Here is a 20,422-nt window from a genome sequence, read left to right as displayed (position 1 = left end):
AAAAAAAATTCGCATTTAAGTTTTAAGAAGGTCTAGATGTTTCAGAAGTTTTGTGTTTGCCAGACAATTACAACATTAATTGGCATGTTTGGTAAAGGTTCTTTTATTTTCTATGAAATCTTTTAGTTTTCTTTCAGATTTTTATCCTTAGAGTTTCCGGTAAGGATGTTTCAATCCATCAAATCTTGTTTTAAGGTATTTGTAGATTTATAATGTCTTAATAATGCTTTGTTTAGATTGAAACTTTGGGATGTGTTGTAACATGCAATAAGAATACGAGACTGCTTTTTGTTGACTGAACATCGACGTTGATGTATTGTAATTGAATTTTGTTGTGTGTTCCACTCGACTGACTTTGGTGATGACAATTGCACGATTTACCTGAATGCCGAATGTCTATCGGATGCTTTTTCATGTAAGTTTTAGTGGTTGCCCTTCATGAAATAGGCTAGGTCGCGGTTGACTCTAAAATTTTATCGAGCAAAACGATTTGGATTTGGTTAACCTGGAGGTTTGAATTAGCAAATTTATATGTATGTGTATATACACACACAAAAGGTCAGCACTCCTTTTTTAAACTATTGATATCAATTATGAGATATTCTCTCGAAAAGTAGTTTTCGTGTTTGTGGGTGGGTGTTCGTCAAGAAAATCTATACAATATGTTCCTTCTTCGATTATCTATATGCGATTTAAAAACACCGTCTCACGGATTAATACAAAAATTAATTAGTAACAATCCTGTGAGATGGTTTCATCCGTGAGACGAGTCAACTTTATCCATATTTATAATAATAATAAGTAATATTTTTAATTGATAATCCATATAAGAGACCTGTCTAAAAAAAATGACACTTGAGACCGTCTTATAGAAGTTTTTATCAAAATTAATATTTTTTAAAAGGTTGGGTCGGATATGATGTGTCTTGCAAAATTAATTTGTGATGCAATCTTACAACATTTTTATTAATTTAATTAGTTAGATTAATAGGATAAAAAGGTGAAATCGTCTATCGAGAAATATAATTGTCATAATGTATAAAAACAAAAACTTCTATGAGACGGGCTTAAAGGTCATTTTTTTGAATCGGGTCTCTTATATGGGTTATCCATTAAAAATATTATATTTTATGCCAAAATTATTATTTATTATTATAAATTTGGGTAGGGTTGACTCGTCTTACAGGAGTGTTACTCATATATAAATCATGACGTATACAACGAGTTTAATAGATTTAAGATCACATTTCAATATTTGGTGGTTCCATGTATTAAATTTCTACTGATTTTTTAACTGCATCACAATTATAAATTTGTCAAATTTCAACTTAATTTTTTTTTAACTACATCAAAGTTAGCACAATTATAAATTTGTTCATCAATAAAAATTGAAATATTGCGAGAAATAAGGTAAGAGGATTGTCCCACGATCAACATATTTATTGGAATGCTTAAAACTTACAAAAAAAACCCAGCCCAGCACAACAGTAGAAATCGGCCCATATAATATAATGAAAAGGGCCGTGGCGGCCTGGTGGGAGCCGTCGCCGAGGAGCATTGATTTTGAGGTGACCTTTCTATAACTCTTATTCGCCGAGTAAATAGATTTTGTGCTTTTCAATCTTGTTGGTCTCGAGCTTGGGATTATGTAAATCGATATATTTGCTCACGAAGTGTTCGCAAAAAAAAAAAAAAAAAAATCCAAAGGAAGTGATTCTTGGTTTTTGGTTTAGAAAAAAGTTTTTTTTAACTCAGATTATGTGTTAGGTTAAGCTTAAGCTTGATTTAATGTAAATTAGAAGCTGGTTGGACGTGATTCTGGTGGAAAAAAAGTTTACGGAGGTCAATTTTTCTAAATTGTCCCATAGCCTGGCAGCAAAGAATGGAAGTGGTAAAGGTGGTAACAGAGGCTATTCAGTTTATATGCACTGTTCAATTCTGGAGGATGGCAGTCCTTTGGACTCTCTCTCTCATTTTCTCCGTCTTCAATTTGTTTTCCCATAAAATTTCAAAATCCAAAGGTTATTCTCGTAGTTCCCCGCAAGATATAAAATCAAATGCTGCGACTCTAGGGAGGCTCCCCATCTGCGTAATAACAGGGGTAAAATCATCATTGTTGTCCTTCTATAAGATTATAATGTTTGTGAATGCATAATGGTTCTGATACCATGCAAAAAGCAGTCATACATGCTAGAATTGAGGCAAATACATTGTTTTGGCATATTGATTTACAGGCCACATCTGGTTTGGGTGCTGCTGCAGCGCATGCTCTCTCAAAAGAGGGCTTTTATGTTGTTCTCGGTATTCTCTCTTCCACTCTTCCTTTTTTAGGAAATTATAGTCATATACGATGCTTAATATTTCAACTTATTCCATTGTTTTGTACATATTTCACAATGTCGAAGAGTGCTCTTTTTTTAAAATAAAAAATAAAAAAATTATTATTCCATGCTAGGATTCTGATCAAGAAAATAATCCACTTTCATGTCGATAGTCAAAAAATTTGCGATCTATCTTTTTCGCGGTTGGATTGTAATTTATTCTAATACTTGCAGTTGGACGGTCATCTGAACTGCTGTCAAAGGTGTTGCACTACTTTTTACATCAGCAATGCACATGCCACTCTATGATGAATGATTTTTCAAGTTTTTTATGTTTCAGGTTATGTCTGATATCAAAAGTCAAAACAATGATGCAAGTTTGAAAGCTTTTCAGCTTGATTTATCTTCCTTAAAATCAATCATCAAATTCAAAAGCTCAATTCAGCAGTGGCTAATGGATTCAAACATTCATCCTTCTATTCAGCTCCTGATAAATAATGCCGGGATCCTGGCAACTTCTTGTAGAATCACCTCAGAAGGATATGATCAGTTATTACTTCGAGTATTTCCGTATACTTGTTATAGCATCACATAACTTGTAGTGGACTGACTGGCTTGACTACTTGTAACTTACTTCCAAGAAAGGATGAGTATAAAAATAATCTGCTGTTTTATGTTTATGACAATGAGCAAACAATTAATTGCTAACTTTTCAGGATGATGGCTATTAATTATGTTGGTGCATTTTGTCTCACCAAAGTTTTACTTCCTCTTCTGGAAAATAGCCCTGTTCCTTCTCGTGTGGTCAATGTCTCATCCTTCACACATTGGAATGGTAAGTTTGTTTATGACCTGCACTAGTGATTCAATGTCATGCTGTTGTCATTAGCCTATGTTTCCACTTCGATTACCGTGCCAGCTGGCTGTTTCTAATGATCCTTCTGCATACCATGTCCACGTCCTTCCCATTTTATTAAAATTTCTGCCTCTGATGATGGTTTGCACTTTCATATGCATCATTGTTTCTGTGTGCATCATTGTTTCTTTCGGTTTCAGTTTGGAAAATGCAGTCAGACAGAAAAACTGTTTCAGGAACGCGATTTATGAAATCTAGATGCTACCCATATGCTCAAATATACGAGTATTCTAAATGTGAGCAACTTGTTTTGAAACTCAGATTAATTTGATTTTTGCCAATTTGATTGCTAAGATATATCACATATTTTGGTCGACAGTATGCCTTCTACTCTTCTCATATGAACTTCATCGACAAGTTGGGCAGGCAGAGAAATCTCATCACCTCTCTGTTGTGTAAGCATCAAGCAATTGTCATTAATTTGGTTTGTATCATATTGTATCATTTCAAACTTGTTTTTGTTTTCTAGCTGAAGTATTGTGATTTGTCTTACGATATTGTCTTTTAGTTCATGTTACGAAATGACACAGTAAGAGCATTGTTTGATTGTTACAAGTCTAGGCTTAAAAAATTGTGCCAAGTTGTAGAGGTTCCAAAGGACTTGTCATTTTTCGGCTTTGGAAGAAAGTCATGTAAAGATCAAACCTATATGAATGTTCATTGCACAAGTGTAACAATTATCATGACTCTGCTTTCAATGCTTTCTAATAAATTTTGGCTTTCTTGATACTCTTAAGTGCCGTAGATCCTGGAGCCGTGAAAACGAATATCATGCGAGAAGTTCCCTCGTGCATCTCCCAGATGGCTTATATGGTCTTGGATCTTTTGGGTCTGCTTCAGTCTCCTGAAAGCGGTGCACGCTCTATTGTCGACGGAGCGCTTGCCCCTCCAGTAAGCATCCCACATTCTAACTGTGTTCTGCTTATCGAATGCATCTTAGTATAATGTCAATTCACTGCTCATAATTTATCTCAGGAAATATCAGGAGTATACTTTTGCGGAGGAAATGGGTGTTGTCTGAAATCTTCTGTCCTATCTCACAATGCGAAGCTTGCTGAGGATCTTTGGGCTACTTCCTGCTATCTGTTTCATGAATTGCAGTTGGCTTCCTGATATTTTTTGTTAGCCAAGATTGTTTCTACAAATTTATTCATTATTTATCAAATCTCACATGATTTCCCTCTTAAACTAAAATATTATCCATTTTCTAGCCAACTTGTATTTGCCGTTGGTCGTATTCCTAAAATTAAATTTTGTGAGAAAAATGGCTCTTAAAATTACAATATACATGTTACTGCTAGACATATTAAACAAGAACCCTTTACGTCTATCACCCAGTTTAATTTTTTTAAAAATAATTTTTCCTTGAAGATTATGAGATTCGGTGGCAGTGACGTTGACAGCCACATACCATATTTTTCAAGAACACTTGGCATGATTTGTGCCATATTTCACGTTTTAACTAAAATTGTTGGGCCAGCCTTTGGGCTTTGGCCCTTTTATTCATAGGAAGACAAGTTTTCTTGCTTCAATTTTTATTTTATTTTTTTGAGATATTGGCTTCAAATTTAAAATTTTAAATAAGTGAAAATTGATCTATGTATAATGTTCCATTTATCACGGCAGAAATCAAATTTGAAAATCTAATCACTGGAATTTTTTATTTGTTCGGATTATGACATTTAATATAATATATACGCATTTCGTCTCAATTATAAAATGTTTTCTTAAATGAATTAAATTGAGATAAAATTGAAAATTTGTATTATTTTCTTGATTTCTATGAATGTATATATATTTATAATCAAAACGATATTACAAAAACTTCTATAAATCGTTCTACAATCAATTTTGTTATTTAACTTGACCATAATTTTTTTTTTTTATTATTATAAATGTGTATCAAGACGATCTATTTCATATATACTTATGATTATACCTCACAAAAGAGTAACTCAAAATATATATGTATTATTCAAGTAAAATATATAGGCTTTAACGCGCGCATGTACATACACAAATATATATATATTACCTAGTTCAATTTGCTAACAATCGTTACCTCTATTCAAAAAAAAAAAAAAAAAAAAAAAAACAATCGTTACCAAATAGCTAGAATGTAGGTTATCCAAGAATCACAGATCCCATCAGATATATCATGGTTCCCTGACTTTTGGTAAACAAGCATTCACGGGTGTTTGCATCCCCACCGTCGCCGCCGTTGCCACCACCGGGGAGACTTGGAATACAGCGGCAATCCATCGAGCTCGAACGCCTATTTCCCCTCGCAACCCAAATGGAAAAAGAACCCCTCCTCCCTCGTATCAGCCCCTGGAAGCCCCAACCATCACCGCCACCACCGCTTTGCCCTGTACCAGAAAACGCTGAAATTACAGTTCCGCCCACGCCCCGCACCCCTTCCTCTAAGGAACTCAAAGACATGCTCATCTTTGGTTCCCCTTCATCTCCATCATCCCTTCTGAAGGAAACTTCCTCTTCGAGCATTCTCGAGGCCTTGACTCTAAGCCTCACGTCCCCAAAACCTTCTGTTACCAATCTTCACGATGAAAGATCCAATCTTGATCCAGAAAACCAAAAATCTTGGTTGCTTGATCCTGACTGTTCAGCTTCTAAAAGCAATCTCCACAGGTCCAAGACTGCGCCTGCCATGTCTACCATCAATGAGATTGACCATTCTCCGTGCTCAAAACAGCCACAGTTTGGTAAATCTTCAATCGTGAGACAGGGTTTTCTGCTTTTGATAGTGTATTTGGCTCTTGGTGTGGTCATTTACTCTGTCAACAAGGATAAATTCAGGGCGGTTGAGACGCATCCTGTGGTTGATGCTTTGTATTTTTGCATTGTGACTATGTGTACTATTGGGTATGGCGACATAACCCCTGATAGTGCTTTAACTAAGCTCTTTGCCATTGCATTTGTGCTTGTGGGATTTGGGTTTATTGATATTTTGTTATCTGGGATGGTTAGTTATGTGCTGGATTTACAAGAGAATTATCTTTTAAGGACTATCAAGAGTAGGGGATCTCATGATCCTGGATCTTATATCATTGATGTGAAAAAGGGGAGGATGAGGATTCGGATGAAAGTGGCATTGGCCTTAGGGGTTGTGGTTCTTTGTATTGGAATCGGGGTTGCTGTTTTAAATTTTGTTGAAAAGCTGGATTTGTTGGATTCGTTCTATTTGTCAGTTATGTCTGTCACAACTGTTGGATATGGTGACAGGGCGTTTAATTCTTTGACTGGTCGGATTTTTGCATCGGTTTGGTTGCTTGTCTCTACCCTTGCGGTTGCTAGAGCCTTTCTTTACTTGGCTGAGGCCAGAGTTGATAAGCGGCATAGAAGGATGGCAAAGTGGGTGCTTGGCCAAGATATGACGGTAGCTCAATTTCTTGCTGCTGATATTGATAACAACGGTTTTGTGAGGTAGTTCTTAACTATCTGTTTTTTTGAAGGAAGTTCTTAACTATCTGTTAATAATGTAGTTAACTTGAAATTGTAGTTGATTGACATATTTAAATCGTGATGGTTTACTAGGTGCTAGTGTATACCGTGCATCCATTTTGAACCTCCTAACTATGCAAGAACCAAGCTATAGTCACTGATGTATAGGTCCAAGAACCAACCAGTGTACCACATTTCCCATGAACCTACCGATGAAATGCGCTTTGAATTTCACTTAAATGGGCAAATAAGATCTTTTCATGTTCATTGCTTCTTGAAAAGTTTTTGTTCTTTAATTTGATGAGATGGCCTGTTTAGGTTGTAGATGATGAGATTGATATTATCCATATACGTATCCCTTATCCTGTGTACTGGACTACTGGTAATAATTGCAGCAGGGTATCCCCATTTAAAATGCAGAGAAATTATATGGTTCGAGTGAAAAGTTCTGTCCGTTTATTTAGCACTATAATACTTCTCTTCGCGATTCCTCAAAGAATGAAATCTTATCATGGAATTCGATATTTTTGTTTGGAGTGCATATTTTATCTTTGCTCTTTCTTGACACTCTGCTCGTTTATATATATATATATATAATTGTTTGTTCCTTCCGTGTTATGTGCAGTAAATCCGAGTACGTAATATACAAGCTTAAAGAAATGTGCAAGGTTTCAGAAAAAGACATCTTGCAGATATGCAAACAGTTTGATCGTTTGGATACAGGAAACTGTGGTAAGATCACTCTAGGCGATCTTATGGAAAGTCACCACTGATCAAAAAGATGCAGGATTCTATGAAGCCACAGTATCATCTGTTGTTTTCTTCTACAAAATGGAGGTTCCTCCCCTGAATTCTTGAAACTGATGGTAGCATACAAGAGTTCATTAAATACAAAGGACCCATGTGACTTCTGCTTTGGTTTGCAATGATCGTGGGTCAACAGATGAAACGAGTTTCTCTACGTCGAAGCATCCGGTTCTTTTACGATACACGGCTCTGTCTCTGGTGGAAATCCATGAGCCAGTTAATGCTAGCAAAGTATGGAGGTTCAACATGTTCGTTTAGTTGTATATATGATAGCCGTTTTTGTTTCTTCTGTAGGTCGCTTAGTAATAGATTGCTAGAAGGAAACTTGAAATGCATGAACTAATTTATGATAGCAGGCAGGGGAAAAAGGAAGAAGAAGAGATGTTTGTGTTTATTAAGGATATAAACATTGATTTTTAACGAATGATCAAATAGATGCTGACAATTTTTTATGTACATACTGAATGTGTGTTTTCATGCTTTTACGCATGGACGAGTTATTCTGAAACTAAAGTTCTGTCTTAAGTTATAAATATCATTTGAAGTATCAGTAACAGCATGTCTGTGCTGCTTTTCTCTCTTGATTTTGGTATAACCTAAACTGAAAAAAAAAAATTGTAACTTCGGAATTAGTTAAACGCCCAAGGAATAAATATATTAATTGTTTGTTATAGTCTATTTTTTCCAAGATATTTATATGTATAAAATAACAAAAATCATATGTATAACAAAAGATTTTTATTTGAAGGTGATAAATTGTATTTTGGTTTTGCATGTTTGGTTCATTGCGAATTTGGTGGTATCGAACTTCAGTTTTTGTGACATATTTTTCGATTATTTTGTAATTTCAGTAACTTTTTGTCGTGAATATTGATGTAACACTGCATACGTCAATATCAACAATAGTGCCAAGTAAAAAAAAAAAAAAAATCAAATTGCAATAAATAAAAAAACAAAGATAATTAAGTACCTAAAACTAAAATTTGACGGCGTAAAATTATAAAGAAACAAATATATATTATCAAAAACTCAAATTTTTTGACAGTCCAAACTTGTAGGTGTACTGTCAACCATGTCGCGTATCTTATTGCTTCTCATGATTTATATCATGGGACAGTTTTAAATTTTAAAAAGTCGTATCTTTTGTTTTTGGATCATTCTATAAATTATAATTAATTGACTGATTAATGAATTTAATCGTTCCACCTAAAAAAACAAATTTTCCCTAGCCTCGCAAAAAAATCTATTTACAATTTCCCGTTGAAGTGTTTCGCAATAAACTTTAAAATAAGATGGGGAGCCATGAACCATGGTTTATTCGTGTTTTTTTATTGGTGAAGTTAACTATCAACATGGTCACATATAAAAATCAAATAAATGGTTGAAAGACTCTTGGTTCATATGATATGACCCATATCATATAATTTAATCTTATTTTAGATAACTAATAACAAATCGGGGTGACCAAGTCAAGTCTTTTTCTCATTTCTTGCAACTAGTAAAGAATCATATGATTATTTGCCTACTATCACTTAGTGATCATACTTTAAAAAGGTGACATATAATCTCAGGAGTTATTAATTAATATTAATATTAATATATGTCTAAATGCATTATATATTAAAGCATTAAAATTTAATCGATTTAAAAAAAATACATTTAAGATTGTGTAAAACATAAATATTTACCGGTAAAAGGGAATAATTGCTTTATTATTTTATTTCTACATAGTTAATTTGTGGGATTTTTCTAATATAGTCTTTTAATGCAACAGAGGGTGGGATATTAATAGACATATGTGGGAATTCAAGTTGCGCTTCAACATAAGTATTTCAAAATTTATAGATCTAAAATGTATTTTTGTTGTTTTAAAAAGTAAAATCATAAATTTCAAATTCACATATTCGATGTGATGTCTATTGTCTATATAATATTTTATATAATTATAATGGATTTATATTTTATCGAATAATGATATCGTTTAAAATCAATGATATATTCTTAATATAACTATAGTATAATGTATAAATAAGTAAATTCAAAATCACATGTCTATCTCGTTATTAATTATTCATATATATATATATATATATATATATATATGGGATATTTATACTCAATTTTTTGTTAAATACACTCTCGTCTTTAATTTTTATAGTATATATTGACAATGATACTCTTTTATTGATTTTTTATATTTTTAGTAAATTTATTAATGATGATCTTAATTCCTAAAATAAATTATTTAAAACATTAAATACGTAAAAGTTTAGAAAAAAATATTACAAATATAATTCATTATCTTAAATTATCGTTACTTTTGTTTTTCGGTTTCTTTTTACCGATTTGTTATTTTTTAATTTTAATTTTTTTTTTGTTTAAATTTTTTTCAACTAAGTGATATTTCATTCCCATATTTTAATATCTTATTCCATGATGATATTTTATTATAAATATAAAAAAATTAAATTTTCAAGTAAAATATATTTATATTTTAAAACTAAAATAAAAATTTATAAAAATAGATAATATATTTGTTTGTTTGTTTTTTTTTTTTACAATAAAAAATGGCTATGGTAATGTTTACAATATTTTATTAAAATTATACAATTTACTTTTAGAAATTTTGTAAAAACAAATAAACATAATATAATAAAAAATTAATTTTAAGTTTTATTTAAATTCGTATTTTATTCTAAATTTTTTAGACCCCAATAGTTTAAAGTATTTTTGAAAATAATTATTAATAATTTATAAAACCTGTTAAAGATTTGAGACAAAATATGAAAAATATTATGTAATATTAAAATTATTTTAATATTATGTAATAAATAAAATTATTTAAATTCGTGTTTTATTTCAAATTTTTTACACCCCAATATTATGTAAGACAAAACTCCTATGAAACGGTCTCAAAAGTCATTTTTTTTAGACGGGTCTCTTATATGAGTTATCCATTAAAAAGTATTATATTTTATGCCAAAAATATTACTTATTATTATAAATATGGGTATGATTGACCCGTCTCACGGATGAGACCGTCACACAAAAGTGTTACTCATTATGTATATATGATAAAAGATTATGGTAGTAAATGAATGAAAATATTTAATTATTAAACGTGGGATATATATTGCATTTACCTTTTAGAAATTAATCAATTTCATCATTAATATATATACTTGAAATAGAATAATGAAGAAAAGTATATCATGTCAGTTTATGTCATAAAACTTAAAAGTGGGGTGCATTTAACAAAAGATGGAAGGTAAATATCAATGCTCATATATATATATATATATATATATATATATATATATAACAGTTTTACTATGGTGAGCAACCACTGTGAGTACTTTTGTGAGCACCTACTCACGTGGCATTTTGCTATGGTGAGCAACCACTGTGAGTATTTATGTGAGCACCTACTCACGTGGCATTTACTTATTGGATGTATAAGATGCCACATCAGTTGTGCTCACAAAAGTGCTCACGGATATATATATGTGTGTGTGTGTGGATCAATCAACATCAAATTAAACACGAAAATCTTTCACATTTCGAGGCTCTAGCCCATCTTCAAATTTATTAATGGAGGTTTAATATAATGCTTCAATTAGAGTTGGCGTGAGACGCAAATTCAGAAGCAATTAGCATTTAAATGTTTTAAAAAAATAAAAAATGTTGACTAGTTCAATACATTCCAAATTTCCGAGTGGAGTAGATGGAATATAATGATTGGGGACATTGACTTTGGTTCTTCTTCTAATTGTCTATATGTGATACATAAAATAGAATAACTATTATTAAATATATAATCTTTAAATGTCAAATGTATATAAAGTTCACGAGTAATTTTTAGAATCATGTGGACTAAATTTTGTCCAATATATTATAAAGTATACCAAAAAAAGGAGCTTAAATAAAAAAGCCAAAGACAACATTTTTTTTAAAGGGGTTGGGGGATGAAACTCAACTTACTACAAGTTTTAAGATGTTATAGAACAACGGGATGTGAACACCTTCTAGCTCGTAGCATGCACTTATTTTTAATTTAATCAACTTGTAATTAATTTGGTGGAGATATAACTAATTAAGGATGGAATAGGATCGGGACCCGTTCCGTAAACCTCTTACCCAATTTTCGTCCCGAAAAAAATCGGAAAAGCTTTTTTCTCTCGATCCCGTACTCGACACATTTCGGGATCCGAATATTCAAGATCTCGTCGGGTAGGAAGAGGAAATCCTAATTTTTTTTCATTTTCAAGATTTCGTTAAAAAAAATGTGATTATTTTATAAAAAAATATTATTTAAATTTTTAAATTAAAAATAAATATTCAACTTAAAACATATAATATTAAAATAATCGGATAATGTTTCAAGATTTTGTCGAAAAAAAAACATCATATTATGCATCGGATAATTATTAATAAAATATTCGAATACAAACAGGGGCAGGGGGACATGGTCCTCAGGCCCCCCCAACCCCAATATATATATATATATATATATATATATATATATATATATAAAGTTTATTATATAATTTTATTATATAATTTTATTATTATTTTTTTTTTTCATTCATAACAAAAAACTAAAAATTTCCAAAATCGATCCAAAAAAAAATAATGACAGTTTTTAGTTATTGCATGAGTACTCCTTGTAGTTAATATCTAAAGTCTAATTAATATAATAATAGTTAATGCAGTATTAAATTTTTGAACTAATTAGTTTTAGAAACATGATCTGCTGACTTCAATTTTTTTGTCTCTTCCTTCCCTTCATCTCACTTTTATGTGAGGATTTCATCTTTCTTTATTCTCTTGAATTCTAATCCACTTTTAAATTTTAGTAAGACATGTTTGTTTTAAACAAAAAAACTTCATTGATATTAATTTTCTATTACTAGATAAAATTATTATTATGATGCAAAGTAAAACTTGAAACTTATAGATTTTCTTTCTATTAAAATATGTCATATTTAAATAAATAATATTCTTAATGACTATTGTTGATATATATTGAGAAGCTAATTGCTCAAAAAAAATTAGTAGATTTTTTTTGAGATGCAAGAGAAACGTTTTAAATTCTAATTTATTCGAAAAATAACGATGTATTTCAGAATTTTCATTAATGATGCATATTGATTATTATTTGATTAAACTATAACGTATTTAAATTTTATTGTTATATATGATAACTTTTTTAATCTTTCTCACTATTGTTACTGGCCCCTCTCAATATTTAATCCTGGCTCCGCCCCTGAATATAAATTACTAGATAAATTTTGTTAAATAGATTGTCAAATTACATCTCCTATTCTACATAGTTGTTCTAATTAGATAATTATAAATATGAATTAATTAAATTATTAATTATATTTTTAAAATAACACAAAAATAAAATATCATTTCGTGATTCTATTATTTGATCATTTTAACAATAAACAATTATATAAATTATGTCCATAATTAATTGTTATATGAGTTGAAACACGATAATATTTAGTTCAACCTATTAATAATAAAATATATTATATTATTATTTTGGGACAGATCGGAAATTTTGTCGGATAAGATTTTATTCCCGATCTCTCTCGATATTAATCGGGATGGAAAAAATTCCTAAAATTTGGGTCGGAAAAATGTCGGGTTGAGATATTTTCGAGACGAGAATGAGATGAGATTCGGGAAGGATCGGGATTTCGGAAATTTTTGACACACTATAACTAATTACATCAATGCAATATTTTTTTTTATTGCGGGGCAAATATTATATTAATTCAAATGGAAATTTAATCTAGGATTTAAAAATGATATCTACAATTTCTTTCTTCTTTTTTCTTCCAAAAAAAAAATTGATTTCAATGTCATATAGGTTTCATACTGGTCCAACCATTATAAGACTATCGACTGAAATGACCGCAATTGCCTCCTACTGTAGTCGTATATTCGTCTAACTGTGATTTAGTCTCTATATTAATATATTATATAATATCATAATTTTAGTATCTATTTTCCTTTTTTAATATTATTAATATTTTTTTTGGCAAATGTGTTGATGTGATATTGTATATGTCAGTTAACGACAAATTAAGATTGCTTAGAGACTACTTAAAATAAACATTGGTTCATGAGTGTGTTAACAAACAATCGATGAAATTGTTCTTCATCTAAACTGCAATAAATTGAGTGTGAATTTATGTTCAAATGCGGAAAAAACTCGAGCCAATGCAACGAGCATTTTGGTCATACAAATATAATACAAATCACGAGACATGTAAGAAGTATTTGTGTGTATTAACTTTATCTCTTTCTATTATATTAAGTTTAAGACTCTCGTATAAATTGAATTAGTACGTTAGTGTCTCAAACATTAAATTAAATTACAAATTAAACCTATTTATTCTAATTTTAACGTAATGAATGGGTTAGTGGAAAATAACTATCATCTCCAACTTCTCCTCATAATTTTGAAAATAACTATCATCACCAATCTACTATCTCACTAAACCTCCCACCCACTTCATATTTTGCTTTAAAAAAAACATATAAAATTTTTTTATTTTACACACGCATGACGTGTCCATTTTCACTAGTTTAAATAGTGTTTTCAACCTCTAAAAATAAGTGATTATATTGCTTTATAAATATGTTAACAAAAAATCGATAGTCACTTATTTTTAGAGGTTGCAAACACTAATTTAATACAGTAGATAATTGAGCATATAATACGTATCATAGTAAAACTCTCAAAATTAGAATCTTAAATAATTAAGGTAGTATTGTAAACATTTAAAATAAGTGATCATGTAATTTGTTAATAAAAACTCATAATCATTTATTTTTAGAGGTTGCAAAAACTACATACCTAAGAGTTTTTGGTCTCAAAATATATCATTTATTTTTTGAGATTGCAAAAACTACATACCTCAGAGTTGTTGGTCTCGAAATATTTAATGCTTGTAGCGCAATGAAAAAGATGTCTGAATTTTTTTGGTTGTGGATGAAAGCTCACTGTTACTTGGTTGAAACCCACATCATAATTCCAACTTCAAATTGAATATTTGATTATTCTTGGGACTAAAATTTCCATGTAAATGAAAACCAAACGTGTGAACATGTTTTATGATTGTGGGAGAGGATCACAGCTTATTAGTACTAGAAAAGGAAACATTATTAAAATATTTTATTTTATTTTTATCTTTTTCGCTGGAAACCGAGACCATTGAATCAGTCATCAGCTGACTTAATAACTTTTTCCAACAAATAACTTTAGACTTTGCAGTCCAATAATATTTATCACATTGTAACATTATTAACGTAACTTTCGATAAACGAAACCCGATCGATCCCTATTTTTTTGTCAAATAAAAATGCAATATACCAAATTAAGATTATAGAATTGATCATATTAAGGAAATATTTTAAAGTAATGTATAAAATTGATTGGTGGATAGGTCAATGTCCCGATTCATTTTGCACTACAAAAATGATATATATTTCTAGAGTTTTGATCACATGAGCAATTATCATGGGCAACAGCTGACGGTCACACCTTATACCTCAAATAAGTGAATGACACGTCAACTATTACTTACGTAATTACCCATAATGATTGTTCATATATAATCAAAACTCTATATTTCTAATGTACCTTTTAATTAAGTCCGCAGTGATTGGGACTTAGTTGGAATCAAATACCAAAGACCATTTACGTACACATATCGACGGTCAATAATATCATGCCCCTTCTTTATTTATTTTCATTTCATGGAAAAATATTCCTACATATTCCAATCACATCCTTTCTCTCTTAATTATTTTGTAACTGTGGATTTTTCATCTACTCTGATTTTTTTGGTCAAAATCTACAAGCGACTCATTCGATATTCTTTTTTTTTTAAAGATTTTCTAAAATTTATTGCAACTAGTGAAAGGGATGGGTTTATCCTTTATCCTTAAAATATATATATTCGCCATCATATTGTTTTTCAATTTTTTAAAATATATACCCTCTCTAAAATTGAATTATTAATTTAATATCTAAATCAAAAAAATTAGATTAACAAGATCTATGTGTACGAAATAAAATATACCTCAATATTTATTAAGACTGAGATTGAGGTTCGTGTACGATAAAAACGTTTTTTTGTGTTTTATAAGTGAAAAAAATTTAAAGTACATGTCTGAACAAAAATTTTGTAAAATGTTTTTGAAAAAAATTAAATTTTTTTCATCCAAGTATAATTTATAAATAACAATTGAGAGGTATTTTTCAATGCTTTTAGAATGGAGGACAATGATGAAAATCAAAACACATTATTTTTAAAATATTAAAATATTTTTATAAAATAGTTTTTCAAACACATTTATTCTTAAAAAAACCTTTAAAATATTTTGTAAAAAAAACTTAAAATCACTTTTATAAAAATGTTTTATAAGTACGTGTCCAAACTGATGAAATACTTGGAGTAACTAACTTTATATCCCATCTATAACTAATATATGATTATAAAATATTTATTCATCATTATCTAGACTTTTGCATTTTAAATAATTATATCATCCACAACATAAAAAGATTTATAGTTTTTTCATACAAAAATTATTTAACACCAAAATTTCTATCATATATGCATTTATAATCGTGTGCACAACATATATGTGCTCACTTGCTATAAGTTCATTGTGAAATATATCGACTCGAATAAAGTGACAATATGCATGTATATAAGTTATGAAGTTACATAAATACAAAACACTACCGATTTGCATGTTACGATATATATAAGAAAATGATATTTACACTCCAAATATTTATAATTATCTTCAATTTGGATATTTTTTTTCTTACAAAATGACCCCTTCATAAATTATTCCATATTTTTATAAAATTAATATGTCATTTCATCAATCCTACAATTTATTCACATGTCCTATATTTCATTAGTTTTATTCAGATAATTTCACGATTTTTTCTTATATTCTTTTGTTTCCTTTAACAATGGAGAAAAATGATGGTATTCAATATTTAGAGTTTGGTGATGCTATTGATCGAATAATAAAATTACCAAACTCCAGAAAATATTGAAGAAAATTCTCACGTACGAAGATTATTGTCATTCTCCAATGAATGATAATTATTTAAATTTCAAGTATTTTTTTTCTTTTTTTTTTGTTCGTAATGATTTCTTGCTATTGAAATTTAATTCCTAGTTGAGATTTTTCTGAAATTTTTAATTGAAAAATTTATGGTGATAAATCTTCAATAAAAAATTGCTTTGTAGTAAAGAAAAAATTTATATTAATCATGATATTAGTGACAACTATGCCTTTTTTTTTTCTCTACCAAAAAATTATGTGTTAAATGAATAATGTTTAATTTGTTTGTTTTGTATCATAATTGAACGAAAAAAAGAGAAATTCACAAGCTATAAGATTATGTGAATTTTTATTCACATATAAAATGCATTATAAATAGATACCATTTTGATCATGTTATTGTTAAGAGTATAAAAAGAAAAACAAAATAAGTAATAATATATAGGACTCGTGGATGTGGAAGAACTACTGTCTTTATTCCAATTAAGTGTTTTGCATTCAAAATTTATACATAATTTTAATCAAAATTTAAAATATTTTTTTCCAAATGACATAGGTACATTTATTTTTTTCTTATATTTATTCAAATATTATATTTTATTGATGTTTTTATCACTCATATTTTTTTCAAGAAATATTTTTGAGAAAAAAATGTAAGATTCTCTATAACCCCATATATATGGTGAGATCAATTGGAAAGATATAGATATATAAAGAATGGTATATTAGTCTTAAAAAATATGAAATAATTAATTGAGGTTAATTTTGTAAGAAAGGACATTAAATATAAAAAAATGAAATGTGTTTATAAATTTTTGAAGTACAAATATAATTCTCAGTCGACATAAACTTGATGTCAGCTTAAACACTATCTTCAACTCTTACTAGGGTAACAATTTATTGGCAGGCAAAATGCTTTTTTTTCGTTTATATATTAATTTGTACATTTTTTTTTTTATTTTGGTCCATTGAATTTTGGAACTTTGGTTTTTTTTTTATTAAATTTTATTTTCAGTTATTTTGATTCAATTGCTGACGTGATAATTTAACATTTCAGCATTTTCCTATGATACGACGACATTTTTTCAATACCACGTCAACATTGGACCAAAATATTTGAAAACTAAAAGTTAGTGTATTAAACCAAACTTTAAAAAGTTAATATACCAAAAAAAAAATCTACAAGTTAATGGACAAAAACGAACTATTTTCCTTTATTGGCATTGTCATTTAAAAGTTAAATAATGAATCTTTCCGTAGGATCTCAAGCATTTATTCTAAGTTTAGGTAACCGGTGAGACAATCTCTGAAAGGTTTTGACAGTATGAAATCACAAAAACACCAGAAAACTTTTCGAGTGTGCGTTATATTTCAGTGTTGTCAACACTTCACGATAACACTATGCAGCAGAATAATTAACTAAAATTAAAAGTAAATAACACACAGATATTTATACACAAGTACTAAGTACTTGTACTATGCCTCATGGCGAAATAATCACTAGAAAATTAAATCAGTTTATAAAAAACAACTAGTGATTGTTTTACGAAAAATCTACTTTTCTCAACAGATTGAGAAAATAAAAGACTTCCTAAAAACTAGTAAAAACTATAATAAAACATCAATAGGAAGTTCTAAACCGAAAAACGAAAACCAAATAAACACTTTCTGAACAACACTTCACTCGTGTGTTCTTCAGTGTTTCCAACACTACTCGGCAACACAATGTAGCAGTAGTATCTCTTCAGAAATTCTTCAATGACTGAACTTTAATACTCTAGAATTTCTGCAGTACTTTCTCTATGTATTTTGCGCTCTATGTTTCACTCTCTTGATCTCTCTATCTCGTTGTTGTACCATCTGATCGGTCCAAGCACTCCTATAAATAGATCTTCAATATGTTTCCATAAATAAGAACCTACAAAGTTTGGAAACAATATATCATCAGAAATCATATATTTCGAATCAAAATATATCTGATATTACCAATTTTAAAACATGTTCTAAGAAAGGCAAAACTATAAATATAGAAATTGAATGCAATAAGGAAATAATTTAAAAGACATGTGCACAACATGTTCTTTCAATCTCCTCTTTTTTGCCTTTCTGGACAAAACACACAAACAAGTGCAAATAACTCCCCCTATCTTATGTAACTAAAGCTCCCCTGAATTTAATCATCTCAGAACATAGTGTTGTGTGATTGTGTTGGCAACACCAACTCTCAACACTTACTAGATCAGAGTAGCAAATAGTTTAATATCATATCAGAGAGTAATAAGGAGCACAACCTAATCAACTCAGAAAAACATTACTAACTCAGAGCAAAATAAGATAAAAAATCCTAAAACCAATTATGATCAACCACATCTAATCATCTGCCTCTTCAACTTGCTCAGCACTTGATTCTACTCCCCCTTTTTGTCCAGAGGGTCCTGGTAGTCCAAGTTTAGTCCTGTACTCAGCCATTAAGGCTTCATAGTACTCGAGATCAGCTTTGGCTTGTGCAATTTTTAGTTCAACATGAGCCATTTGAGCACGAATTGCAGTAGAATTCAACATAATCACAGCAGTGCTATGAATAGACATAGGTGGAGCAGACTCAGTGTTGGCGACACTGGGTACAACACCAGTCCATGGTATCAATCATCCTATTTCCTTTCAGCAAACTAGGTGCGATCTTGATAAGCTCATCTCCTCCAATCAATTCTTCATCATCCTCTTTTGTGAAGCCTTGAGATTCCAGCATACCATAGATCAATGAAGGAAACGGAAACTTAGTTGCTTTCCAACCACCTTCTCGAAAGGTCATAATATTTTCAAACACCAAATTACCAAAGGCCAAAGGAACTTGAGTTCCAATGGCAAACAGCGCAAGGGCTTGTGGCTTAGTTACCACTGTTGTATTGGTAGATGGCGTCCAATTTCTTATCGCAATTTTGTGAAGCACATAAAAGAAAGAAGAAAGCTTTGCAGCTGACAACCTGTCTGGGTGCAGTGGAAATTTTTGAACCATCAGATGGAACTTGTGAAGGTGCAACTGATTTAGCCTTGGTTTTCCGAATATTCGCCATGAAAGTGGCCAGGGAAATTTCTTCATCAGTAGACACTGGAGCCTCTGTGGTTGGCTTTGTGGTATCATCAGCAACAACAGCACTAGATGACTCTTTCTCAGTAGAAGCCACATCATTAGAAATTTCATCAGAAGAATCATCACCACTAGACGAAACTCCTTTCTTTGATTTGGCCTTTTCAGCAACAGAGGTTTTTGTCCTAGCAACCACCTCAAAATTTTGATCCGCAGAATCATCTCCAGATGAGAAATCTGGATCATCCAAAATAGGACGTGAAGTCTCCCCCTTACCACGAAATCTCTTATTGGTAGTGAAATCGGGGTTGAATCCCGCTTGGCGCTTTGACCTTCTCGCTATTGGCTGTGTTGGGAACACACGATTCAACACTGAGAAATCAGGAGGATTCTCAAGGTCGATTTCGTTCCTGGGTTCTCCTGGAGCAATTGCTGCCAACGGTGTAGGTTGAATGGCAACAGGTACAATCGAGAGAATAGGATCAGAAGATAGCTCCGAAGGCTTGTCTTCCTCTTGATAACCCATCTCCGATCGTATATCATGCGAATCGAAAGCTTTTTCTGCCATTATAAACAATTTAGGAAGTAAGGGTTTCAGAGAATTTTTGCAGAGAGAGTTAGAAAAGATTGAAGACGATAAGAGCAATTTCTACAGTGCTTAGAAATATATAGGATATGGGGTTCAAACGATAAAAAAAATCAAAAGCCCCTATCTCTCAT

General features: G+C 30.5%; 2 protein-coding genes across 6 annotated transcripts; both read left to right on the top strand.

Moving 5' to 3' along the window:
* The first annotated feature begins 1,511 nt into the window (after positions 1-1,511).
* Positions 1,512-4,476, top strand: LOC140884554 (uncharacterized). Of its 5 annotated transcripts, XM_073291353.1 has the most exons (10): positions 1,512-1,568; positions 1,800-2,101; positions 2,235-2,301; positions 2,556-2,584; positions 2,662-2,870; positions 3,038-3,156; positions 3,378-3,473; positions 3,557-3,632; positions 3,975-4,128; positions 4,213-4,473. In XM_073291353.1, exons 2-10 carry the CDS (start codon positions 1,883-1,885, stop codon positions 4,348-4,350), a joined length of 1,107 nt encoding a protein of 368 aa, XP_073147454.1. In that variant the 5' UTR covers positions 1,512-1,568; positions 1,800-1,882; the 3' UTR covers positions 4,351-4,473. The 5 variants fall into 5 exon arrangements, with proteins under 5 accessions (XP_073147454.1, XP_073147471.1, XP_073147459.1 ...); XM_073291370.1 differs by lacking the exons at positions 1,512-1,568; positions 4,213-4,473 and adding an exon at positions 3,799-3,869 and having other exon boundaries at positions 1,587-2,101; positions 3,975-4,115; XM_073291358.1 differs by lacking the exon at positions 1,512-1,568 and having other exon boundaries at positions 1,588-2,101; positions 3,414-3,473; positions 4,213-4,476.
* Positions 4,477-5,330: 854 nt separating this feature from the next.
* On the top strand, positions 5,331-7,989 carry LOC140894149 (two-pore potassium channel 3-like). Its single transcript, XM_073302761.1, has 2 exons — positions 5,331-6,681; positions 7,325-7,989. The coding sequence occupies exons 1-2, from the start codon at positions 5,534-5,536 to the stop codon at positions 7,470-7,472; spliced, it is 1,296 nt and encodes a 431-aa protein (XP_073158862.1). The 5' UTR covers positions 5,331-5,533; the 3' UTR covers positions 7,473-7,989.
* Positions 7,990-20,422: the final 12,433 nt, after the last annotated feature.

The sequence above is a fragment of the Henckelia pumila genome, chromosome 1 (genome assembly GCF_033568475.1).
Source record: "Henckelia pumila isolate YLH828 chromosome 1, ASM3356847v2, whole genome shotgun sequence".
Classification (NCBI taxonomy): domain Eukaryota; kingdom Viridiplantae; phylum Streptophyta; class Magnoliopsida; order Lamiales; family Gesneriaceae; genus Henckelia; species Henckelia pumila.
The sequence above is the reverse complement of the archived record's forward strand: the minus strand, read 5'-3'. Positions and strand labels throughout refer to the sequence as shown.

What these genes read in the sequence shown, in the direction of transcription:
- LOC140884554 (XM_073291353.1), top strand. Translation starts at nt 1,883, where the DNA reads ATGGAAGTGGTAAAGGTGGTAACAGAGGCTATTCAGTTTATATGCACT. An exon ending in CATCTGAACTGCTGTCAAAG is followed by an intron (nt 2,585 to 2,661) that starts GTGTTGCACTAC and finishes TTTATGTTTCAG; the next exon opens with GTTATGTCTGATATCAAAAG. An exon ending in ACCTCAGAAGGATATGATCA is followed by an intron (nt 2,871 to 3,037) that starts GTTATTACTTCG and finishes CTAACTTTTCAG; the next exon opens with GATGATGGCTATTAATTATG.
- LOC140894149 (XM_073302761.1), top strand. Translation starts at nt 5,534, where the DNA reads ATGGAAAAAGAACCCCTCCTCCCTCGTATCAGCCCCTGGAAGCCCCAA. An exon ending in GATAACAACGGTTTTGTGAG is followed by an intron (nt 6,682 to 7,324) that starts GTAGTTCTTAAC and finishes TGTTATGTGCAG; the next exon opens with TAAATCCGAGTACGTAATAT.